Consider the following 27,229-nt stretch of genomic DNA (forward strand, 5'->3'; position numbering starts at 1 on the left):
CAGACAAACTGGCCTGATGTTTCCTGATGCACAGGTATACAGTTGCAGGAAAAATTATATGAACTGATTTACCATGGATTTATGTGTAAATTGGTCATAAAATGTTAATGATCTTCAGCTAGGTCTCAGTAATAGACAAAAACAGTGTGCTTACACAAATAAACCAATGACAATTTTTATGTCTGTATTGAACACACCTTGCAAACATTTAGAGTGCAGGGTTAAAAAAAATATGTAAATCCTTGAATGTCAGTCAAGAGTCTGATGCTCTCTTGAGGTCATGTCTAAACATCTCAAATCAAATTAAATGTTATGACCAATTATTCTGAAATCCATGGCAAAATCCAAAGGTTCACATACTTTCTCCTGCAACTGTGTGAGTAAACGCCTCCTCTCTACCTCCTTTATCTATAGCTCATGGAAACAAATCACATATCACAAAATAGCTCTTGGACTGACTTATAGGCAAACTCACCGCTGTCATGTGTGTCTTTTCTCCGAGGCCTCTCTCTCTCCCTTTCTCTGTCTTTCTCTCTGTCTCTGTCTCGATCTCTCCGCAGCAATGGACCCACCTCAGGCTCTGTGTCATTGCCCAGGTCATCTTGACTCCCAGCGGCATTCGCACTGGACAGAGAAAGACAAGAGGATGAAGGAAAGGACAGGTGTTCAGAGGAAAGAGGATGAAAAAAGAAATAAATAAACACTGTCAGAAATAAAATCCAGCTGTACATACACACACTGATATGCACAACACACAGTTGGCTGGTTTGAATCCGTTCAAAAAAAGATTTATTTGTGAACTGATTCTCAAAGCATTTGTAACTCACTCGACTGTAAGAAATAATTTAGTTGGAGAGTAAAACTGTGGGGTACGTAATATGTTGGAATCATAAATACAAAAAAATAATACAAAAACAGTCATAAACAACAGTAATTAATGAAATATTTATTTCACTTCAATGCAACATTTGAGTCATTTGAGTCATGTTTATTTAAGTAAACCATCTGAACAAACTGATTCGTTAAAATGAATCGGACTACTCTACCATCAATGCTTATATAAACATCAGTCGCCAGTTGTGAATTCGGAAATCATAATATGTGCAATACGCATGCAAACAATTTACAACATATTGGGCAAAATTATTTTCTTTCATTCTATTTCACTGCCAACAAAGACAGGAAGCCTTTTTAGTGCAAGTGTAACAAAATTAAGCAAAACAATATGCATTAGGTGTATATATTTGATGCTTTATCTATGTATTTTATCATTTGATGGTAAATTTACAGTAGTTTGAACATGCAAGCCTTCTACCTTATAAACTGGCTAAATGAGCAATATTTTCTGGCAAGCTTTATCGCTATTCCAAATCATCATTACACTGGCAGCCAGAAGTTTGGAATAATGTACAGATTTTGCTCTTATGGAAATAAACTGGTACTTTTATTCACCAAAGTGGCATTCAACTGATCACAATGTATATTCAGGACATTAATAACATGAAAAATTACTATTACAATTTGAAAAAAAAAATAAAATATATATATAAGTTCAGACCTTCCTAAACTACTTCAAAGAGTTCCCATCCAAAAATCCTCCATGTGCAGCAATGACAGCTTTGCAGATCTTTGGCATTCTAGCTGTCAGTTTGTCCAGATACTCAGGTGACATTTCACCCCACACTTGCTGTAGCACTTGCCATAGATGTGGCTGTCTTGTCAGGCACTTCTCAAGCAGTCTAACTGATCCCACAAAAGCTCAATGGGGTTAAGATCCATAAAACTCTTTTCCAATTATCTGTTGTCCAATGTCTGTGTTTCTTTGCCCACTCTAACCTTTTCTTTCTGTTTCAAAAGTGGCTTTTTCTTTGCAATTCTTCCCATAAGGCCTGCACCCCTGAGTCTTCTCTTTACTGTTGCACATGAAACTGGTGTTAAGCGGGTAGAATTCAATGAAGCTGTCAGCTGAGGACATGTGAGGTGTCTATTTCTCAAACTAGAGACTCTGATGTGCTTATCCTCTTATTTAGTTGTACATCTGGCCTTCCACATCTCTTTCTGTCCTTGTTAGAGCCAGTTGTCCTTTGTGTTTGAAGACTGTAGTGTACACCTTTGTATGAAATCTTCAGTTTTTTGGCAATTTCAAGCATTGTATAGCCTTCATTCCTCAAAACAATGATTGACTGACAAGTTTCTACAGAAAGCTGTTTCTTTTTTGCCATTTTTGACCTAATATTGACCTTAAGACATGCCAGTCTATTGTATACTGTGACAACTCAAAAACAAACACAAAGACAATGTTAAGCTTCATTTAATGAACCAAATAGCTTGCAGCTGTGTTTGATATAATGGCAAAATGATTTTCTAGTACTAAATTAGCAATTTAGCATGATTACTCAAGGATATTGTGTTGGAGTGTTGGCTGCTGGAAATGGGGCCTGTCTAGATTTGATCAAAAATGACTTTTTTCAAATAGTGATGGTGCTGTTTTTCACATCAGTAATGTCCTGACTATACTTTGTGATCAGTTGAATGCCACTTTGGTGAATTAAAGTACCAATTTCCTTCCGAAACAGCAAAATCTGTAGATTATTCCAAACTTTTGGCCGCCAGTGTATCTGTTGTTCAGTCAAAATTCACAATTATAACTTATTTTGGTCAGGTTATTTTGACCAGTTCAACTCTGAAAGTCGGGCCTTAAAGGAATATTCCAGGTTCAATACAAGTTAAGCTCAATCAACATCATTTGTGGCATAATATTGATTACTACAAACATTTATTTTGACTTGTACCTCCTTTTTTTAAATTCATTAAACAATGGAAGTGAATGTGGCCAATTTGTAAACATTAAAATACTCACTATTTCAAAAGTATAGCCACAAGACGTGAACCTTATGTGTGTTAACATGATTTTAGTGTGATAAAATCACTAACCTTTTCTGTGTAAAGTTGTATCAAATTTTGCAACTTTGTTGCTATTAAGACTTTAACACCATAAACCCTAAAACCCTAAAATGACCATAACTTCAATTTAAAAACTTTACAGCTTAAATAATACACTAGTTTTAACAAACATTTGAATGTAAGTGCTTTTAAAAAATAAAAAAGCTCACATTTCTGCCTTGAAATTGGCCTCACTTACTTTCATTGTAAGTGTATCACAGTAACCTCGAATTCTGCTATTTTTTAAAGAAAAGGAGGGATGAGTCGAAATAATTTTTTGGTGGTAATCAGCATTATGCCACAAATGTATCTGGTTGAGCTTAACATGTATTGAACCCAGAATATTCCTTTAAAGAATATCCAAAGTTTCTCACTGGTAATTACATCATGTGCAGTTATCTCATAAAAAAACAACTACTGACTTGAAGGCAACATGCATATCAGCTGATACTCATCCTGTGCTGGAAATAAAGAACAATTTCTATTTGCATCTGTATGTGAGAGGATATTTTGTCCTCTTGGTCTGGGGCTCACCAGCAGAGGGCCCTCATACCTTGTTGCAGTATTTTTCCTAAGTACTTTTGGCCTTGTTTCCAGTGATTTAATAATTCACCTGCTAACACAAACACACTCACACAGAGGGGAGCCATTCTGCCTGACAGACAGAACAGGAAGCACACACACAGACAGAAAACACCAGCAGCACAAACAACTCTGCACACACATGTGGTCACACAGATAAAGAGACCCACCGACCAACAATCCCACAAACAGACATGTGGGAAAAGCTATAAACCTGTGGGGATGCACACTGATACAGACTTTATTAAAAATTGCCACTCATTCCATTTTGAAGCACACAGTGCATGTCCCAACTATCTGTTTATTCAGTCGCAGCCTTTTGCAGTTTAATAATCATGCAAGGCCATAAGGCAATTTTGGTGGTCTCTGTCCGACTTTCTCTCTCTTAACCACTTCCACATTTCCATCAAAATGAGCACTTAAATAAATCAATGCCTTTGTAGCTCAAATATTGATCTAAATAAATAAGCATGTCATTCTGCGATGGTCTGTAGGGTTGAATAGATTTACAAGTAATGATGTCTGTGGTTTACTGGAAAATGTACACACACATACACACAAAGAGGTCTGGTACAGTTCTTCTTAACACACTCCCTGTAATCAAGCTGATATCATTAAAGGTATTGATGTCCTTGCACTCCCTTGAGTTAGGGCTCTGATTAGCTCATGTCAGAGGAAACTGGTGCATTTGCGACTGAAGGGTAATGAGTGCATGTCAACACTGAGCTCTTCCTGTGTCTAACCATCACCACTGGCTCTATACCTAACAATATCACAGTGGATATACAGCATAACCATGTCCTTGCATTTCTTATATGTATAATTGTGTAATTGTGTAATTATCCCAGTTCCCAATGTGCAGATGAGTACCATGAGCACCAAGTAGGTCCATGTCACACTAATAAGTTTTCGTTTGAAAACACATCTTTTACTCTAAAATTTGGCCTTCCATCAACACTGATGGCATTTTTGTTGAGTGAAAAATCAAAATGCTGTCTTTGCATTGTAGTGTGGACAGTGAAAACAGAGATGTCTGAAAATTATGACGTATTTGTTGTCATGTGACGCAGTCATGTTGTGATTCATTCAACGGAACACGAGGACAATTGCGTTTCAGACCAATTTTTCATATGCGCAGTAAAGGGGATTTAAGAGTTTTCATACATTTCAGTATGGATGAGCAAATTTTGGAAAATGCTCAAAAACGGCAGTGTGGACGGAGAGCATTTTAAAACAAAAATGCGTTTTCAAATGTATCCAGGTTAATGTGGACATATTCTAAGCCATTCGTAGGTTGTCTTGTTAAAGAGTGTTAACACTGTGGTGCTTTCAAAAAATTGCACCTGAACTACTTGTTTTTCCAAACAATGTAGTACGAGGGTAAAGACAAAGTGGAAAGAGTTGTGGGGGACTATTTCTGGAATGGCATACTAACATGCTAATCTTACTATTTCTTTTGTTATTAGTAATTGTTTTAATGCATGGAATATCTGGATACTACTACATTTGGCTATGTTGTATATTGTGCAAAATGTGCCAAATCTGTCGAAATGTGCATTAAAAATACAAAACAACAGTTTTATTCCCAAGACATGCAATGTGATGAGGTCATGTGACAACAATGTAGCATACTGAAACGTTAATTTTTGCATAATCCATAATGTTTCAGTTGTTTTTGTTCTTTTCTTTTTTTTTTTAAAGTAGGCACTTTGCAGTATATTTTCCACAATATTCATTACCTAGCAAGCTGGTACTCCATTTAAAACATAGCTGGAGTTTGGAACCAATCATGGTTTTTTACAAATCCAGAGTGCAGAAATGACACACTTCACCTTTAAATAGAGATAATGATTTGAACTAATTATTGATGCAACAATGATTCATTTTGGTCAGCTGGCATACACAATACATTCAGTTGTGCTCAAAAGTTTGCATACCCTTGGAGAATTGGTAATATATGTACCATTTTTAAAGAAAACATGAGTGAGCAGGCAAAACACATTTCTTTTATTTCTAATGGGATTCATATTCAACTGTAGGTTATAACGGAATGGCACAATCATAAAACAAAACATCTTGTTTGGCAACAAAGAAAAAAATGAAATGACCCCTGTTCAAAAGTCTGCATACCCTTAGTCCTTAATACTGTGTATTGCCCCCTTTAGCATCAATGACAGCGTGCAGTCTTTTGTAATAGTTGTCTATGAGGCCCCAAATTCTTGCAGGTGGCATAGCTGCCCATTCATCTTGGCAAAATGCCTCCAGGTCATGCAAAGTCTTTGGTCGTCTTGCATGAACCGCACGTTTGAGATCTCCCTAGAGTGGCTAGATGATATTAGATGGCCACTCAAGAACCTTCACCTTTTTCAGCTGTAACCACTAGAGGGTCAACTTGGCCTTGTGCTTAGGGTCATTGTCATGCTGGAAAGTCCAAGAGCGTCCCATGCACAGCTTTCGTGCAGAAGAATGCAAATTGTCTGCCAGTATTTTCTGATAACATGCTGCATTCATCTTGCCATCAATTTTCACAAGAATCCCCGTGACTTTAGAGCTCACACACCCCAAAAACATCAGTGAGCCACCACCATGCTTCACAGTGGGGATGGTATTATTTTCACTATAGGCCTTGTTGACCCCTCTCCAAACATAGCACTTATGGTTGTGACCATAAAGCCCTATTTTGGTCTCGTCACTCCAAATTACAGTGTGCCAGAAGCTGTGAGGCGTGTCAAGGTGTTGTCGGGCATATTGTAACAGGGCTTTTTTGTGGCACTGGTGCAGTAAAGGCTTCTTTCTGGCAACTTGACCATTCAGCTAATTTTTGTTCAAGTATCGTTGTATTGTGCTCCTTGAAACAACCACACCATCTTTTTCCAGAGCAGCCTGTATTTCTCCTGAGGTTACCTGTGGGTTTTTCTTTGTATCCCGAAAAATTCTTCTGGCAGTTGTGGCTGAAATCTTTCTTGGTCTACCTGGCCTTGGCTTGGTATCAAGAGATCCCTGAATTTTCCACTTCTTAATAAGTGATTGAACGGTACTGACTGGCATTTTTAAGGCTTTAGATATCTTTTTATAACCTTTTCCATCTTTATAAAGTTCCATTACCTTGTTACGCAGGTCTTTTGACAGTTCTTTTCTGTTCCCCATGGCTCAGTATCTAGCCTGCTCAGTGCATCCACATGAGAGCTAACAAACTCATTGACTATTTACACACAGACACTAATTGCAGTTTTAAAAGCCACAGGTGTGGGAAAATTAACCTTTAATTGCCATTTAAACCTGTGTGTGTCACCTTGTGTGTCTGTAACAAGGCCAAACATTCAAGGGTATGTAAACTTTTGATCAGGGACATTTGGGTGATTTCTGTTATTATTATGATTTAAAAAGGAGCCAAACAACTATGTGATAATAAATGGCTTCATATGATCACTATCCTTAAATAAAAGACCGTTTTTTTTGCACGATCAGTCATATTTTCAAAATCAATGCCAAAATTTCACAATTTCTGCCAGGGTATGCAAACTTTTGAGCACAACTGTACATACAAACTAGGGTTGCAGCGGTATACTGGTTTCACGGTATACCACGGTATGAATATTTACGATTATCATACCATGTACATTTGCTTATCTACGGTATTGAGAAAAAAAATGCAACCGGATGGAGAATCACGCGTGTGTGTGTGAGTTAAAGCAGTGTTTCTCATCTGGTGGGTCGCAGGTCTATTCGGACTGGGTCGTGGACAGCAGGGAAAGAACAATGCCATGGTTCTCCCATTGAAGATATTTCGACGGCCACACAAGTGATAGCCTATTTAGGACTGCCGAGGCAGATTTAATGATAACCTCACAATCAGCTAAAGGCTTCTCATCTGCACTTTCGCACGAGTGTAACGGAACCAGCCCGCGAACATAATATAGCCCACTCTTCTCTCTGATGCGCGCGTGCAACAACAGGGCTTCCCTCGATATTGTGGAGCGCAGACCTCAAAACTGATGTGACCAATTTCAATTCTAGTGAGACTTTGAGTTTAAAGCGTTACGGAGGAAGTCAGGTCGAACCTCTCAAACAGTAGGCAGCCCTGACATGCCAAACAGCACTGAGGAGGAAAAGAGCAACACTGTGCTATGTGCTAATTTTTTTTCATTATACATCATCACCTTCACAAAATTGTTTCACGATTTTACACGAGTAAAAGTAACTGTTATATTTTGACAAAGTTATAGTTTCATATGAAATAATCTAAAGGTAGAATCTATTAGACCTCATTTTATATCAACAGTGGCATTTTTCAAGATGTGTTTCAGCTAGTATTTATTTTTTCATAAATACTATAATTTGTTATTATTATTACTATTATTCAAAACTAGCTACACTGACCTAACCATGGTAATGAGGAGCCTTTCCTCCTGCGTAATATGTCTGTTCTGTTTGAATTATGTTTGAAATTAGGAAACAAACAGGATAATAATGGGCTCATATAAGTAAATATGCTCTTCAATCTTTAAAAGGGGAAGAGAAAACTTCCTGTCGCTTTTGTTGTTGACGTCAACAAAACTATGCAACATAAAAGGAAATGCGACCCAGGATACATTAGATACAGGTTATGTTTTTACTATGGTGGGTCGCCACTTGATTTCCAATGTAAAATTTGGTCCTGAAGCAAAACCAGTTGAGAACCACTGAGTTAAAGGTACAGACAGGAACAGTCTGGCTGTGCTTTCGCGCACCTACAGTATATGTTAATTGTTAATTAACAATCATAGGACATTACTTTAAAAGCTCACACAGCTGATGTTATTTTTCATTTAGTAGTTAATTTAACATGCTATGCTAACATGTAAACTAACATGCTTTAGTTATATAACATGTTATAGTTACATGCAATATTTTTTTATCATGTTTGTAATTCGGTTTATTATTATAATTCTGTTAGCTTTCTGATTTATTCTATTTATTTTATTTATTTTCAAAAGGAAGACTTTTTTTTACACAAACTTCCATTAGAAAAAATTGTCAATTATAATAAAGCATTTGTTTACTAGGGTCATTGTAACTGATAATAATAACTGTGTAATACCGTATACCCTGAAATTTTCTGAGACGGTTATCGTACTGTGAAAATCTCATACCGTTGCAACCCTAATACAAACAATAACAGATAGTATGGGACAGCTGTGGGGTTACTGACTGAAACGAAGGGGGTCTGGAGTCTCCGATGCCTCCTGTCCTCTCCAGAGGGGGCGGCAGCTCGACTTGAGTGTCTGCACATACAGAGCCTCCATCAGAACCATGAAAGCCATCTGCAGACACCAGCTTTACAGAAAAAGAGACAGAGAAACAATGGAATTAACTACATTTAAAAGAATATTTCAGATTCAAAACATCTTAAGCTCTATTGACAGTGTGCCCATACAAAATTGCATTATTTTAGCTGTAAAGATGTCTAAATCACAGTTTTAATGGTGGGACTACATTTAAAGGTGGATGAACTTATGTGTTATGTGTTACTGGCATAAATCCTGTGGGTGGATTTTTCTCTATATAAATTGTGACTTTTTGGTATCCTTGAATGGCTTTACATAGTCATGACATGAGTTGAAAGATTGTTACTTTCGAACAATGTATTTTAACGTTTATCTCGATTTCCATTTTAAGTTTATTACAGTAAACATGATTTTTTTACAAAATTAGGGATGAGTTGAATGCATGTCAGTAATCGACAGCATGCCACAGACATCTGTCCAAAGAGTGGATCATTGCTAGAACAAAATCAAACAAGGTACGAGTCTACTTCCTACATAGTTTCATCCATGTTTTAAAAAAACTCAGGCCCGAGGACACGGGGGGCGTGTAATAGCTTAGGAATGAATCAAATTAATCAGAATGCAATGGACTCTATAATAATGATCATTAGAGTCTCTTTAAAAGAGAATATTCAGATGTCTGCAGGACAAACAGAGAGCTTCTTATAAGGCCACATCCACTCTGACACATCCTGTGACACTGGCCACATTGTGCATTTGAGTCCCAACACTACCCCAAATCTGTCTGACTCAATCTTCTCATTAAGGATGGGATATTTCAGGAGTGTTTTTCACACACCCTGTGACTTCACTTTAGAAAATGCAATCAGAACCAGGGTGAAAGGGGTCGCAGAGCTCTGAGGCCACAGCAAAACATGCAATCAAGGCCCAGGTTTTGACAGAATTTTTAACAGAAAGGTGTGTATTATACATCACAGTATAATTAAACAGCTGCACTGATACAGTACTAGATACAGCTGAAAAGGTGCAGTACCATCCTGGCCACTAGAACAGTGTTTCCCAACCACTGTGCCGCGGCACACTAGTGTGACAAAGATTGTCAGGTGTGCCGTGGAAAATTACGAAATTCCACAAAATAAATAAATGCATGAAAAAAATAATAATTTCAGGGATCCAAACTCCTCACCTTTCGGAGAAATTTGCCATTTTGAAACCATAATCGGTCACTTTTGTGACTGTGAAGAGCAATGATTAATGTGCAAAAGTGACTGATATTTATACATGTTAAAATTCTTTCACATGACTCGTGTCAGTGCTGCAGAATACACTGAAGTCTATAAAGTGACGACACTTTACACCAAAGTGTTTTTCACACACACGTTTTTGCTTCACCAATAATGTCTTTGAGAGTACTAAGCAACAAGAAATATTTAAAAACTGTCCAAATTTGTGAAAAGACATTGAATGCCTCATAATTTCCTTTAATTTAATATTACAATATTATAATAAATTCACCAAGAAAACGCTTAGACCTAAACAAACGAGTCCTTTTATTACTTTCTGCTATCAAAGCAGCTGCAAGCTTTTTTCTCTCTTCCAAATACATGTTTTCAATGTTTACTGTGCACACCTCCCTCTTTTTTATGTGGCAAACTCGTAAAATCGCCCCTCTGTGACGCTTTCTGCAACTCTTGTCATGTGGAGGGCAATGTGGCGCTTGACGCTGGCGTTGAACAGAGCGTTGACGCCTCGACTCAACTCATGTGAAATGCGCTTTACAATGATGAAAGAACATTATTGAAACTCAAAATGATTATTATTTGTCTATTATTGTGGTCTTTTCTGATAAAAGCCATGCTCAGCAGTTTAAATAGGCTACTGTAGGAAAATGATACTGTAGATCTGCTTTGTGTTTATAATTCTTATACTGAAATCAGTAGATCTGTAGTCATGCAAGTTTTAATAAAGGAGAAGTTATTGAAACTCACTATTATCAGACTATTATTGTTGTCTTTTTGGATGAAAAATAATGCTCAGGCTGAAGGAAGACTATAGATCTGCTTGCTCATTTGTCGCCACCTAGTGATATTTCCAGAAGGGGTCACTGTTTCACAAACAAATTTGTGAAACAGAAGCAAGCCTCACCAAAATACTCTTTATTTTGCAGCTAATTCTGCACAATTGTAAACTTGAATAAACTTGAATCACTAGATTAGCTGGAATTGGTGCTTTTAGCTTATTCTTTAAAAAAAATATTTGTGGACCAGTGATTTTCTTACCTTTTTCGCCCCTCATGGGTTTGCATCCCTGTAATTTGTTGTGGCATTGCAAGAACAAATCTACAAATTAGAAAAGAAGCAAATTTGTTGTTTTTTCAGTACCCATTTAGCGCTCTTGCCAGCTGTGACCTCACACAGCGTAGCCTACCTATGAAACTTGTGTTTTTGTTTTTTGTATTGCCGAATTTCAAACAAGTAAACACGCTACTAAGATGGACAGAAAACATGGACAAATTCTTGAAAAGGAAAAATACTGAAGATGGTTAGCCTATGTGGGATAGTGGTGTGCCGAAGAATTTTTTAGTCGTAAAAAAGGTTGGGAAACACTGCACTAGAAGGCCCTCCGGCATACTTGCATTAGTGTTTCAACTCCAGCAAGTTCTTGATGGGCAGAGCCAAGTCCCTCCCTGCCTGAGAGCTTCCACAGACTCTGCTCTGCATGGGAAAGTTGCTGGTGTGAATCTGAAACGGGGGCAGTAGGAGGACGCACATATTTCCAGAGCCCCAGGTGTCTGCCTCTCCTGGCTGCCGCATTGGAAAAGCGCATCTGAAGATGGCAGGAAGTAAAGCAGTGATAAAGAGCACATCTTGTGTTTCTCAGTGGAACTAGGATTTGAGAGACTGGGATCTGGCAGCCTATTCACTCTGTGTGTGTGTGAGCTTGAATCCATGTGAAGATATTTTTTGTGTGTGTTCCTTGGCTAAACAGAGCAGAGTGTGTGTGTGTGTGTGTTGAAAAGAGTGAATCAGAGGGAGTGATGTTTATTCCTGCATAGAAACAGGAACTTTATACATCTGATTGTCTATGGAATAAAAGTAATAGGGAACAGGGCTGCACAATTTGGACAAAAAGTCATATTGCGATTATTTTGAAAAATATTGCGATTGCGATTTGAACTGTGAATTTTGAATTATGAAAGGCAAAAAAATGGCTACTGGGGTTTTCAAACTTGAGTCCTCTTAAAAAGAACCAACTGAGACCTTTTTTCAATTCACCCACAAACAAATAAATATATAAACAGTGAAACAAGAAAAAACACTGTCTTCTTCATATTCAAATTGTACCCATCCACCGTGTACCTGTTTTTGGCCATTTTGTGATAGGATCTCAGCCCACTAATCATCATCATTAGTTTTTGAAACCCAGTCAACTTGAATATTGGGGATGCTCCAATCAGGATTTTAACATTTGATACCGATCTCCAATTTTCTTTTCTGTTTGATAATTTTAACTTTTTATCAGCAGCTCTGTCAAAACTATACAAAATAGTTTTTGTAAGATTTCTGCTCAATGTCACTGTTTACTGTTGGTAATACCATAGTTGTTGCCTAGTTTTTGCTGTCAAAAATACTGTTTGAATAGTTAATCAATTTTACTCTTTACTCTAGGCCTTAAAAACAAGCAGACTTATACAAACTATTCTCTACTGTATTTAAGATAGTCCTAAAGAATGAGGCTTAATGTCAAACTGAAATTGAACTGATAAACCACTGGTGTAATTCAACTTAAAGTGAACATTTTGGTTTGTCTGTCACCATTTCATATAATTATTTGTATTCATTATTTTATTATATTTCTTTTAACAATGCATTATATTATAATATCTAAATATTTATAAAGATTTATTATATGTACGTTCCTTTCCTTTCATTTTGTTGGATGTCGGTAATATTAGTTCAACTTTCACTTGTTGCCACTGTCAGTGTAAAGGGCGACACACTCTTTTGTGAGGTAAACAAATGACAGAAGATTGGAGGAAGAACACATGTTTCTGGACTCCACAGGTGCTACTGTTAATGCTGTTTGCTCAGCAATCATTTAATAAAGATATTTGAATTATACCTCATCTTGTATTCTGCATTATTATTATAATACCTGTGCCTGGCGGAGACTGAGATGCTGCTACCGTAGATGATAATAAAATCCGCTTAGTGTAAATAAAGCGCTTAGCACACACAAGCAAATGGAACAGAACTCTGAGCACTTCTGTTACTCTAAGCGTGAGATGGAGTTGTGGAGCACAGAACCGCTATGAAAACACTGTAATAATGCTCTGACTTAATATAGACTGGACAGAGCAGTGTAAATAAACTTTGAAGCGAGCAGACTATTTATTTATTTAATTAAATCACAGCCCATTGCAATATAATAATCGTACAAGGTCATATCTGTAAAGCTGCTTTGAAATGATGTGTGTTTTGAAAGGCGCTATACAAATAAAAATGACTTGACTTGATATTGCGATTTGGATTTTATTTCGATTAATTGTGCAGCCCTAATATGGAAAGTGAGAGTGTATTACTTTCATGAGCATTTAACTGTAAATTATACAGGGGAATGCAAATGCATTGAAACTGAACATGCAGGTATTAATCTCCAATCTTAACATAATGTTCAGAGTCAACTATAAGTAAGCCCTTTGTAGGTTTATTTCCTGAAAAGTGTAAACATTGTGGCTTACTGGTTTCGTTTAACGAATTAGCCTGCCTATATAATCTTTGAGTAATATAGGTAAACGTATGTGGCTTGCTGTCCGCAAAGGAGGGGCTCGAGGATGAGGCGCTTATTCCCCCCCCCCCTTGGGACTAGTGAATGCATTAGGATAGCTATAGTGTAGAAACTCTTAGAATAGGGGATGGCGATGGGGAGTTGGAGGGATGCTGAAAGGATTGTCACCAGGGAGAGGTAAGCAGCGGCTTATATATTCTACAGTTAATTGTTTGATTAGATGGGCAGGTTACTCCAAACCTTCGTTTATTAACTCCATTTAGTGACACTAATGGCACAGATATTACACACTTGACCGTTAACACAAACACACATATACACAGTACACAGACACCTGCCCACAAAAGCAAAACAACAGAATTAAAACCTAAATATAGCTGCAAGCAGCAATTAAGTGGCCAAGCACACCAACTGCAAACATTTAGGTTGACTTTAGAATTCCGGTGAACATTTTAAGCAGAGTGGTGACAAAGACATTCGTTTTATTACTCATAGTGTTTTACAAATGCTTATAAATTTTGACCAATAGGTGGCACTGTAACAACATTGATATGGTACTGTAAGGGCTTGGTCACAATGCCATACATGATGTCAATGTCAATGCACCAAAGCATTCAATATATACCGCCTCAGATCCTTATCGGCATCTTGCCATTAAATTTGTTTGGTCTAACAGTTTGGTATATAAAAAACCTTTTTATAATTTTTTGTCAGGAGTGTCTCTAGAAAAGTAGGTTTTCAATTAAATTCAAAATGGTGGACAGGAAGTATGGCCAACCATGGCAAATTTGGTATCAACGTACTCTGCATGACCCAATCTAACAACACAAGTCTCATGACAATAGGCCAAATTAATCAAAAGTTATAAGCATTTCTTTGTATCTTTTGACCACTAGGTGGAGCTATCCCCAAAATTTTTGAGTACCAACAGGACATGGACCCAATGACACATACCAAATTTCGTAATGATACGACAATGCATTTGTAATATACAGCAATTTAAGGCAAAATTCTAAATGGCTGATGCCCAATATGGCCGACATAGGAAAATTGGATATCATTCGACTCAGTATGCCCCAAGGAATCTAAAGAGACCAGCCTCATAATTTTTCATCTCTCCTGACCATTAGGTGGCACTGTGCCGAAACACTGCAGGTACCCTCAGGTCATGCTTGTGATGACAAATACCAAGTTTTGTGTCAATACGCAAAAGTGTTGCGAAGATACAGCCTCACATACATTTTGGCTGTCTAATTTGTTGATGCAGTATACGAGAACGGTTTGGTTTATCATCATGAAATCCAAAAAATTTTGTCATGAGTGTCTCGAGATGATACGTCCAATTTTCGTGCAAATAGGACATACGACCTAGGAGAAGTTTGAAAAAGTATGTTTTTCAGAAATTTTTTAATGGTGAACCATAAGAGTCAAAACTGAGAAAACTATTACTATTACTATTACTATGACTATTAAATTTGAGAGTGTCCTCTATCAGTGTGCCAAATTTAAAAACCTTCCTATGTATGGTTCTATGGGCTGCCATAGACTTTCGCCAGAAAAATAATAATAAGAAGAACCTTCCGTGCTTGACCCCTAATTACATCCATCTGATGGCTATGATAGGGTCAGAAACTCCATCCAGCTACAACACTCACACACACACACACACACACACACACATACACACTATAAAATATTCTGTCCAGTGTCAGTGGGACAGAAAAGGAGCAGATGTGCACTAACCGCTAAACACTCACGCTCCACTGATTGATCTCGGAGCTCCCAACCCCTGTGTTCAGAGATTCACACCTCCCTCACACCTGAGCCACACTAATCAAACCTTCACCGACAACACTGAGATGGAGGGCATGTTCTGAGGTTCATGAAACACAAGCAGGAGAAATAAAATGAAGGAAGGTCTCAACAGTCTGCTGATGCATGTGTGTATGTGAACGCTCACTCACCCATGACACAACACGTCCATTGACACACGGTAGTTTGGCGTTGTCATCAGAAATCTCTTCCTTAACCACCCTGTTGAGACAAAAAGATGACAGGTCTGCTGAATGTTTGACCTGAGAAGCAGTTTCTTGAGGGTAAACGTGATTCTCACTCACACTATAAAGAATACACTTTGGTCCAATCTTGCACAAAACCTCTTTAATTTGATTAAGGTTAATCAGTTAAACCAGTTACATGGACTTTATATTTAGATCAACGATAAAGCAGGAATGCCTAAAGAAACTAGATTTTTTATTTTGTGAAGAGTGAGTTGTGCTTGCCCTTGCAAAATCTGCCACCATGAAGCTAGGGTGTTGTATTTGGTTGACAGGGCACTGGAATGCACCTGCTATGGTGTTCTGGGTGGTTGCTTACTAGCCTAATCCAAAAGAGGTGCATCACTACACGCTTTCAGCTGACAGATTAAGCGTTGCTTTTAGCCCATTTATTCTCTGTTTATGTCTGAAATAAAACTATTTTATTAACAAATATCATGTGAATTGATTGCTATGAATTTTATTCCTTACTGAATCAAATCTTTCAGTGCGTTTAATTCTGTGTGATTAATTATATAAAAAATAACATGTTAAACAAATTAACACAATAAATCATTTCCCCTGATCATATGTTAATTCTATAAAAAGGAATTTTCCTATCAGCCAAGAAATTCAAGCTTGAAGTAACACCTTCGTATTTTTGCATTTCACAGTCAGCAGGGGGCAGTCAACGCAGCCCCTGTTCTCGTCAAACCACACTCTCCAAGAGCAGGCAATACAAAAGAGGATTTCATGTAGGACACATTCTTGTGGGCAGTGCGAGATACGATGCAACCTATGTGTGATGCTCCAAAAGTGCATGACACGTGTATTTAGTCCAACAATAAATAGCGCAAAAATGCACCCTGTGAAAACAGCCCAAGTCTACCTCGGACAGGTTGGCAAACTCAATTGCAAAATGAATTGCTGTTGATAGGCCAGTGATAGACTTATATTCAATGATATTGAAATAAAACAAACTTCTAAATATAAACATATATTGACTTCTAAAGCCACTTTTTGTATTGTTGCTTCACTTGTCTGCCATTAAATTATTCGAATTATTATACATGTAATTATTTTTATTTGCAAATATTGATATATGCGATTAAATGCGATTAATTGTATTTATTAATTTTATTTAAAAAATGTTAATCAATTGACAGCCCTTATTTTTACATAATTTCGAAGCTTTACATCAAAGCTTGCAATGGCATAAAGACATTAATTATATTTAGCGCTGCCCCCGATGGTCGACCAAAGGTTAGTCGATGAGAAGAGTCTTGGTCGACCAAGTTTTTATTGGTCGGTTGGTCGCAGAAAAAAAAACTCCACAGGAAACCGATGAACACCAGTTTTACCGCTGGTTGGATGCTAGGTGGTACTATGGGGTAATTTTCGTTAAGCAAGGTTAGGGTTAAGCCTACACAATAAAGCAAGACACCTTGATTTCAAACTTTGAACTTTATTTTTTATTTATTTTAACAAAAAATTCAAATGAAACTGGAAAAAAATTAAGTGCAATTAAAATGTGTGTTGTTCAGCTTTTTGAAAGATGGCATTACAACAGTTGTGAAGGGCAACATCTCTCTGGCAAAGAACCTCATCTGTGCATTCTCTACCAGACGGGTATTTTGTTATCCGAGAAAATACATCATGTGTGTGAATAAATTCATTTTGTTCCCTCCTTCACCATACCGTGAAGGAGGGAACAAAATGAATTTAATATCCAATTACATTGGCAACCCCTGGGCTGAGGGATCGGTGAATATTCTTGCTTTAGTGATTTTGCATTGAAAATTAATTTCTTTAAAAAACGAAAAACTTAATTCAAATACATTTCTAAATCCAAATTGCACTCCAAACGAAACGAAAAAGCAAATAAATAAATAATAAAGTGATAAAAGAATAAAATATATATAAGTTACCACCTTTCCATTTACCGTCAGACAAGTGTCCATCGAAACATGCAGGCGGAAAATGAATTACATAAATGAAGACATACAAACAATTATAAATGTAAGAATAATAATAATAATGATGATGATAATCACTGAAATATAAATCATGGTTTGAGGTGAATGTGTTGTTGTATTATTTTATGTTTTAATCACAGATGTATAGGCTGCAGAGTTGTGTTCACAATGAACTGCTCTGTGGAAATAAAGTGAACTGAACTCAAAGCACCTCCAGAGCTGAGATGTCTGAGGTCATCTGCAGCACTCATAGACAATACTGTTCTTGCAAAAAATAAATTCAGAAGACAGAAACAAAGAAAGAGTGAGAACCTTCAAGTGCGTGTCTGTGTGTCTACGGGCAAATTATTTGTAATATTAATTTGATAATAATAATAGCCTAATAACAATACTTTAATACAATAATGGGAAAACGAGCCAAATATCATCTCGACATCATCAAAGGCATCAGCTATTGGCGATCACTCTGACCATCGTCGATCCCCGAGATCATCGTTTATCGGCTCAACTCTAATGTGCATTTCTCTCTATAAATTAACAAAATGTTTAGACAGTCTCCTTGCTGGGTTTTCCGACACATTCAGAATCATTACCGCTTTTGCCGGTGTCGCTGCGGCTTCGTGCGTGCGCTTGTAAAATGTATATTTTAAAGGCTCATTATTACAGTTTAGTATTTCTCTGTAATGTAGAACAGTGTTAGCAATGTTACTTATAACACTCTTTCTCAGCCCTGGAACTCAAACCATTTTCTGATGCCCCCCAATATATATATATTTAAGTAATTAAATTAATATCATAAACGTGCGACAAATAGTCGACTAATGGCTTAAATTAACGACTATTAGTCGACTAGGAAAATCTTTGGTCGGGGGCAGTCCTAATTAAATTACTTGATGTAAAAATATGTTCCCAAAACTAGGAGAGAGAATCGTACACAAAAACTGCCGTGCGCTATGCTTGTTGTTGGCAGCTTATTTAGTAAAACTGTAAGTAACGTCATCATTTAACTTTAAAGTCAGTGGAAACACATGCCAGTTCTGAGAGCCATGTGTTCAAATCCCTAACCCTAAGTCTGAGCAATAGTAATAGTGATGCTTTTACCACTAAATAAGTAAGGCCACAAAGATCAGCCCAGTTTACAATAGATCCACCCCCCACCCACCCCCAAACACACACACATAGGTTCATTTGGACTCTCATAAAATACAATTCATTCCACACGCCCCCCAGCCCCTCTTCCTTCCCAGCTGCTTTATAAAAAGGTGCTGACCCTGACTGATTCCTGTCACCATGGAAACCTTTGTCAAAGAGGAGGAGGGTGAAAGACAGCTGGCTGGTAAAACGTGAGGTTTTCAAAAATAGACCATGTGATCTATTAATAATAAAAAATCTATAGAGCGATCATGATTGTATTCATGCAATATAAATCAAAACCAACAGTTTGAAGCGAATATTGCTGAGCAAGTACTCTAAAGTCAGTATATTTATAGCCACTTACCTGAATAATAACATATCCAGTTTAATGGCACAGACATTTAAAGGTAACTCTATCGCCCCCTTAAGTACTGAGGTTTGTTCCCGCAATGGTAACGCAAGAACGCACGTTAAGCATGTTCAACTAGACCGCACATTGGCTATGCGGTGGTCAAGCGCTCGCATATGCATTCACGTACTTGCGTAGGTTATGTTTCGCCCTTTATGGTTGTATTTGTTAACATTAGTTACCTACATTATTTAACATGAACTAACAATGAACAATACTTAATAATCTCAGTTAATTCTACATCTACAAGTCCATTCATTTAACATGAAAAAAGTATAAGTTAACATTAGTTAATACAATATGAACTAACATAAACAAACAATAAACAATTATATTTTTATAAATTGACATTAGCCAAGATGAATAAATGCTAAGGAAATGTTATTATACATTGTTAATGATACCTATTGCAAACATTGTTGTAAAATGTTACCCAGTAATTATCATAACTGCAGTTTCCATGACCTCATATTAATTGAGACTTTGGTTTATTTGTAAATAAACCATAAAATCACAGCACCTAAAATACAAATATTCCCTTATGCATGCATGTTAACCTAACATCTTCATGTGGGAAAAAAAGCAATTGGACATGTTATTTCTCATCTACCAAGCTATACAGTACAGTGCTTATTTTTAGTGCTTTCTATTTCTATTTTTCTATTGCTCATCGTGTATGTAGTGGCTCTATGGATGTTTTAAAGTTATAACAATTTTCACAGCGAGAGGCCCATTTTCATGATTTCACCTAGGGCCCCACAAACCCACGGGCCGGACCTGATTACAATATAATGATAAATAATAATTATTATAATGTGATTATTTGTTGCACAACCTCTTATTGGAACCCGAGTTCCCATCCATGTAGCACCATTTTGCATAAATGCACACTGCACACAAAAATGGCAAGAGCTTTCTGAAAGGGGTCATGAAATGGAGAATAAAATGTTCCTTGATATTTAGACATAAAAGAGGTAACTGTACAGTGAAAAAAATTATTAGTTGGCTCAACAACAACAACGTATTAAAATAAATAGCTTTTTCACACAAAATTGCATATTTACTTACATTTTTGTGGTGCACACATTAATGCATTTTAAGTAATATCATGAACTTAGAGTGATGCAAACAATGAACGTATAATTATGAGATGTGTCAACTGTCCCTTAAAATTAACCAAACCTTACTTAAATTTGAATGTTTTTTTTACTGCAAACCACGTGATACGCAAGAATGATCGAGAACGCCATTTTGAGAAGCTTGGTGAGGACGGCAGAATCTTTTTCAGGTAAGCTGTCTTTAAAGAAATTATATAAAATATTGGAATTTGCCTTTTGAACAAGAGTGTTTCATAAACGTGAATATCGAGTTTGCATCTCGAAGTATTTAATAAGTGCACTTGCACTTGTTTTTGAGTGTTTCCGTCCATCGTGTTTGAATATGTTTATAATGTGCATCAACTTTTCACATACGCACGAATAATTCATGTGTACATCCATCGACTCTGCAAGTACATTTGAGTTTTTCTGAAGTGTAGTGTATGTGCATGCACCATGTTGGCACGTAAGCCTGAGTATTTAACAGGTAGCATATGTGCATCCATTGATTTCCATGGATGCATGAATATTGTATAATTATATGGGCATCCTTCGAGTTGCATATATGCGCAAGTATTTTAGAAATATGTGCGCATCCATCGAGTTTCACATATGCACAGGAATTTTTCTAATTTAAATATGTGCGTCGATCCAGTTTTCGCGTATGCATGAGAGGGGGTGTGTGACGAGGAGGAGGGAGTGGCCGGGCCGTGAGGACCCACACCCGCCGCTGAATCATCCTAATCAGCCGGGAGGGGGATAAGGATGAGCCGGAGATGCCATTTCGGGGGAGAGAGAGAGAGAGAGAGAGAGACGTATGTGTGTTCGTCTATGCTTCGTTGTACTGTTTAAATTTGAGTTTGATATTAAAGTTCTGTTGATTGTTCACTCCGGATCCCACTTCCTCCTTGGTATGGAAGGCAGAGTCTGCCACAGGGTGGCTGGTCACCTTTTACATCCACAGACTATGTACGTTTTTCTTGAGTATAGGCTATGTGCATGCTCCGTGTATTTCACAAAAATATGATCATCCATCTTGTGACATTAATGTGCAAGTATTTTCTAAGTATATGTGCATCCATGGGGTTGCTGGTATGTGTGTGAAACTGTGCATCGAGTTTCTCGTTTTTGCGAGCCATTTTCCCATATGTGTGAGTAGGCAAGACGGTTAGTTGTCAAACCCTTAGTTACTGAGATATACTGTAGCCCATTTTTTTCTCTTTTAACTTTATCAACATGTGAATACCCATCTTTCCATATAGAAGCTAGACAAGTTGTGCAGTAACCTTTGGAATCCTATAGGAGGAAAGCATTCAGAGGTCACGATTCAAAATATGTACAGTACTGTGCAAAAGTCTTAGGCACAAATTTTCTTTTACAAAAACATTTGTCATAAAATGATTATTTATATCTTCAGCTTTAGTGTGTCAATAGGAAATATACATTTTAGACTCCCAAACATTCCTTTTGCAAATAGGATAGAATAGAAAAGAAGAACAGGGAGCCCTGCAACAGATGGATTGGCCCCTACAAAGCCCCCCACTGAACATTGGGTCAGTCTGGGATTACATGAAGAGACAGAAGCAATGGAGACAGCCTAAATAGATAGAAGAACTGTGGCGAATTCACCAAGAAGAACATCCTATCTGCCAACAACCAAGAAAACCTGTGCCCAGGTGTACCTGCAAGAATTGGTGCTGTTTTGAAGACAAAGGTGGTCACATCAAATATTGATTTAGCTTTTTGTTTATGTTTGCTGGACTTTGTATGATGTTAAATGATAAATGAAAACTATTTACGGCATTGTTTTTGAAGACACCCTCATAATGCAAAATGTTTCACAAGTGCCTAAAACTTTTGCACAGTACTGTATATATATATTTTTAATTTTACAGTTGCCTGTTAATTGTGTTCAGACAATGTCAGCTAATTGGACAGTTTGTCTGCTTTGAAGACAGTGGAAGAACATGGCTGTTCTGATTCTGTTTCCACTTCAACTGAAATGTTCTGCACTATGAAGCTTTTAATAAGACTTGTAATTTCTTTGTTTGTTTGTTTTTCTTTCTGCTTTTAGTGCCCGTTGATTTGGATGGACATTGGTTGCAAACTGTTAGGATGTGCTCAACTGTGCCATATTAAAAAATGAATATATTCTGGGTTAAATACAAGTTAGGCTCAATTGACAGCATTTTTAGTATAATGTTGATTACCACAAAAATCCCCACTTGAAAAAGCCATCACGGTTACATCAGTAATTTACAATGGAAGTGGATGGGGCCAATCCATACGCTTTAAAATACTCACTGTTTCAAAAGGATAGCCAAAAGATATAAACAATACGCATGTCACAAATTTGCTTATTTGATTACTGATCACTAAACTGTGTGGAATCTTAAATATTTCTTATATTATGTCATACATTTTTCAAAATCACGAAGAGCTGGGTAATCACTAGCACGCAAGCAACAGTGAGAGAGCAGCAAGCTATTTTATTTATATGACTTTTTTGCACCTGCATTCCAATCTACATCTTGATGTAATCCTTCATGATCACGCAGCGTGTTTTCATCAGCTGAATGGGAGAATAAACACTATTAGTGTGATGAGACTCGCGCTGCGCATGCAAGCCGATCAACTATTTAGTCAACCCTAGTTAATATGCATTATCACACAACATTATCAGAAACTATGACACATTCCATCCCATTATGTTGAGTATTTTGAATGATATGCTGAAATGCACACATGCACATGCTGTAAGTCTTTATTTTCCTGAGTGTATTTGCATGAGTAACGGATTATATCCCACAGTATGTAAACAAAGGCTTTGGATTGGAGTCTGGCTAAAGCACAATGATCGACAGCTTGCTGTGAATTCCAGTCTGAGCACTTTGTTGCTTTTAGTGAGCAGATTTCACATTGTTCTACAGTGCGGGATCTAATCCTACTTGGGCTATGTAATAAAAACCCAACAGGGATGGTGACATAAGAGGCTCGGAGAGAAGCTCTACACCTCCATTTTCTCATTTTGTTCTTCTCCTCTGCTCTCTTCATTCCTTTAGCAGCATGAGGTCCCACTTCTCTTGAAGCAGCCTCTTCTGAAATCCTGCTCAGAAGTTATCCGAGTTATATCTTTACATGAAGGAATAGTACAAACAAAAATGAGATTTCAGACAGCATTTACTCACCCTCATGTTGTTTCAAGCCTATATGACTTTCTTTCTATGGTGAAACACAAAAGGCAAAATTTTGAGACAAGGATGATGCTGCTCTTTTCCACACAATGTAAGCATATTGTGACTGGGGCTGTCAAGCTCCAAAAAGGACAAAAAAGCACCATGGTGGTACCTAGGGATGTGAAAGAATAATCGGTGATTGAATATTTGTTGGTAATAATTTGATCGATTAAACTTAACCCTAACCCTAACCTAACCCTAACCCTAACCCTAAGCTTATCAATTTCAGCACAGATGTGTTCTTTAATAGAGAAATGACTGTCATCTGCCACTAAAGGGCGCACTGCACTAATATATTTCTTATATTATGTCATACATTTTTCAAAATCATGCAGAGCACACAAGCAACAGTGAGAGAGGAGCAGGCTATTTTGTTTTTCGCACCTGCATTCCAATCTACATCTTGATGTAATCCTTCCTCATGATGACGCAGCATGTTTTCATCAGCTGAATGGGAGAATAAACACTATTAAAGTGTGACGAGACTCGTGCTGCACGTGCAAGCCATTCGCGCATCACGAGCCGGTCAACTATTTAGCCCTTTTCGATGAATCGCACATGCAAAATCCTAAAACTTTATTTCCAAGTTTAATTTATATTCTGAATAGACTCAGATTTTTATCAGATTATGTTTTCTCTTTTAATGTCATTTTGAGTGTGACCGTGGTTTAAGGAGAGTGTACCTGTATGCTGGGTTGAAAATCTCAAGGATTAATAGTGGTGTTTTCCTTATTACATCACATGTTGTTCTGAAAGCAAAAAGAAACAAATGAAACACGGAATGAAGGCTGTCATCAGTGCAGCCTGACCGAAGCAAAGCAGGTGCGTTTACTCACGCGATTAACCGAAAGTGAAGCGCTGCCATCTAGTGATGCGCGAATGGTTGCACGTGCTAGTGGTTTCATGCGCTGCACGAGTCTGTTGCGTATACTGCAGTCTCGTCACATTTTAACTTATTGTTTATTCTCCCATTCAGCTCATGAAAACACGCTGCATGATCATGAGGAAGGATTACATCAAGATGTAGATTGGAATGCAGGTGCGGAATTTCATATGAATAAAATAGTCGATTCCTCTCTTGCCACTGCGTACCATTGATTACCCCTCCACGTGCCAATGCTGGCACGCGTGCCATATAAACTTGATCAAATAAATCTCTAACTCTAAATCTCTAACACAGCATCATATAAACTTGATCAAATAAATCTCTAACTTGCGACATCCTCCTGTTTCACTCAACAGTAACTTCATTTTAAAAGCCACACGTGTGAAGCTAATGTATATCAGACTTCATAGCCCATAGTTCGCCTAAACTAAACTTAATTTCACCAGAGAACAGAACTCTGTGTGGTTGGAGCAGTTGCACTGTGGGAAGTGCACATATTTGTGGGCATGCAAGATTGAGTCTGGTCCGTGCCCAATCCCCGTTCACTCTCACTCTCCTTCCACTTTCCTGTCCCCCTACACTTTCCTGTGAATTAAAGACAAAAGGGCCATAAATCACTCCAGTCTGACATCATCCACCGATGCATCATTTATCTATCCAACTTTGTTATCTCACCACTTCTTCCTTTTACAATATAAAAATTTAATTCACATGAAATAAATTCATAATTTTGAAATTAATCTGCTGTTTAACTTTACATCCAATTACGGAGCTTTATACATTTAGAGCGTCACATATCCTTTCTCTTTCTCTCTCTCTTCCTGTCAGAAGAAGCATATCTAATTAAATCCTTCAGCAGTGACTGTATCTGCTGAATTCACATCTGTTTAAACTGATTGTGCATTGCAATGCATGCTTATTCATTACTCATGATGCATGTTCCGGGAATAATGAACACGGGAGCGGATTAACTGTACGGGCAAGCTGCCGTATCTTTTCTCATCAGCTGAAAACGCTCACCCACTGTCATCTGAACCAGTGTCAAAAGCCAAACTGCATGAGAGAGACCCAGCGTGTGAGCGATAGAGATTAAACGGCAGCCAGAGAAAATAATAGTTTTGAGATTTTAAACTTTGTCAAATTAACATTCAGTATTCAATTTGTTTTATATCTGTATGTACAGTGTCTAATAATGCATTGGAAATATAAACTTAAGTTCCCTATCTGTCACTTACTCCATGTTGTGTCGATGTAGTGACACTAGGGGTCACTCTTGGGAGCCCCAAACACCTCTGCTTTTTTGAAAAAAGGCCAACGAGAATTGGTGAGTGGAATTTGCATGCCACTCCCCCAGACATACGGGTATAAAAGAGCTGGTATGCAACCACTCATTCAGATTTTCTCTTCGGAGCCGAGCGGTTGTATTCAGTACACCGAATTCAATTCCCTCCAAAGACGCACCTCAAAACTGCTGGATTTACGGCGCATTTCAGTGGCTTCTCCCCCTCTGCACCTGTGGAGTGCAGAGAACGCCCCTGGGTGCTTCGGCAGAGCGAAAATAAGAGTATATTCTAAAAGAGTATATTTTCATTCACAAAAAGAGCAGCACACACGGAACGTCTTTTTAAAGATGCCTTTCCATTTGTGTGTTATTCCTGGTTGCGGTCGTTATCTCTCCGCTTCTGACGGCCATGACCGCTGTCTTACGTGTCTGGGCACTGCCACATCGTTCGTGGATGAGTCATGTCCTCATTGCGAGAACATGACCATGGCAACGTTGCAGTCGCAGCTTGCTTTTCCCCGCACTGGTCCTTCTACCTACGGGTTTGAGGCCGTGTCGGTTAGCACTGGGGGTGATTTGGGGACATCAATGGGACCACATCCACCGGGTATCCCCCCCACGGACCTCCCATTCCCCAGCACGCTCACTTGCCCCGATTGGGCTCTCGCACGAGACTGCCGGCTCGTCTCAGCGCAAGTTCGACTCCTCGTTCGGAGCTCGGGAAGATGATGAGTTATCGAGCATCGGAGAGTGGGCTCGTCCAGTCTGACGCAGAGGCTTTGGCTGGGCTTCCTCCTTCGGGAATGGTCGCCCAGTCTCACGCCGACGTAGAAATGATGGACATGCTTTCCCGGGCGGCTGCAAGCGTCGGGATAGGGTGGAACTCTCCACTCTCCCCTGAACCCTTGTGGCTCGACGATTGGTTCCTGGGCTCGGGGCGCCGCCCGCGGCCACGCCCCACCCCCATTTCTTTCTTCCCGGAATAGGAGGAGGAGCTGACAAGATCGTGGAAGGCACATTTTACTGCCTGGTCCCGGTCTTTCAGCTCCCCCGCTCTCACTACCCTCGATTGTGGAGCGGCCAGGGGGTATTTGGTGATCCCCCAGGTGGATAAGGCGCTCGCGGTGCACTTGTGTCCGCAGAGCGCTGCCACCTGGCGCAGGCGCCTGAAACTCCCGTCCAGGGCCCGTAGGTTTACGTCGTCCCTGACAACTGTGGCCTGCGGTGCCTCTGGACAAGCCGTCTCCACCCTGCACGCCATGGCTCTCCTGCAAGTACACCAAGCCAAGCGCTAAAAGAACTGCACGAGGGTAGTTCTGACCTGGGATTGATGTAGGAACTGTGCTCGGCAACCGACCTTGCTCTCAAGGTGTTGAAGGTCACGGCGCGGTCTCTCGGGCAGGTGGTGTCCACCCTGGTGGTCCAGGAGCGCCACCTTTGGCTCAACTTGGTCGAGATGGGAGAGGCAGACAAGGCACAGTTCCTTGACGGCCCCATTTCCCAGGTTGGCCTGTTTGGCGACGCTATCGAGGACTTTGCCCAGCAGTTCTCGGCGGTGAAGAAACAGACGGAGGTCTTACAACATATCCTGCT

At 38.6% G+C, this 27,229-nt stretch overlaps 1 protein-coding gene across 1 annotated transcript in view; it reads right to left on the reverse strand.

Annotated features, from left to right (window-relative positions):
- Positions 1-27,229, reverse strand: part of LOC127455748 (segment polarity protein dishevelled homolog DVL-3-like) — a 73,437-nt gene that overhangs the window by 18,060 nt on the left and 28,148 nt on the right. The window contains exons 2-4 of the mRNA XM_051723853.1: positions 15,545-15,614; positions 8,717-8,841; positions 476-624 (exon numbers count right to left, since the gene is read on the reverse strand). Coding sequence (XP_051579813.1) covers positions 476-624; positions 8,717-8,841; positions 15,545-15,614 — 344 coding nt within the window. The remainder of the gene's footprint in view (positions 1-475; positions 625-8,716; positions 8,842-15,544; positions 15,615-27,229) is intronic.

Source organism: Myxocyprinus asiaticus, chromosome 18 (genome assembly GCF_019703515.2).
Source record: "Myxocyprinus asiaticus isolate MX2 ecotype Aquarium Trade chromosome 18, UBuf_Myxa_2, whole genome shotgun sequence".
NCBI classification, from domain to species: domain Eukaryota; kingdom Metazoa; phylum Chordata; class Actinopteri; order Cypriniformes; family Catostomidae; genus Myxocyprinus; species Myxocyprinus asiaticus.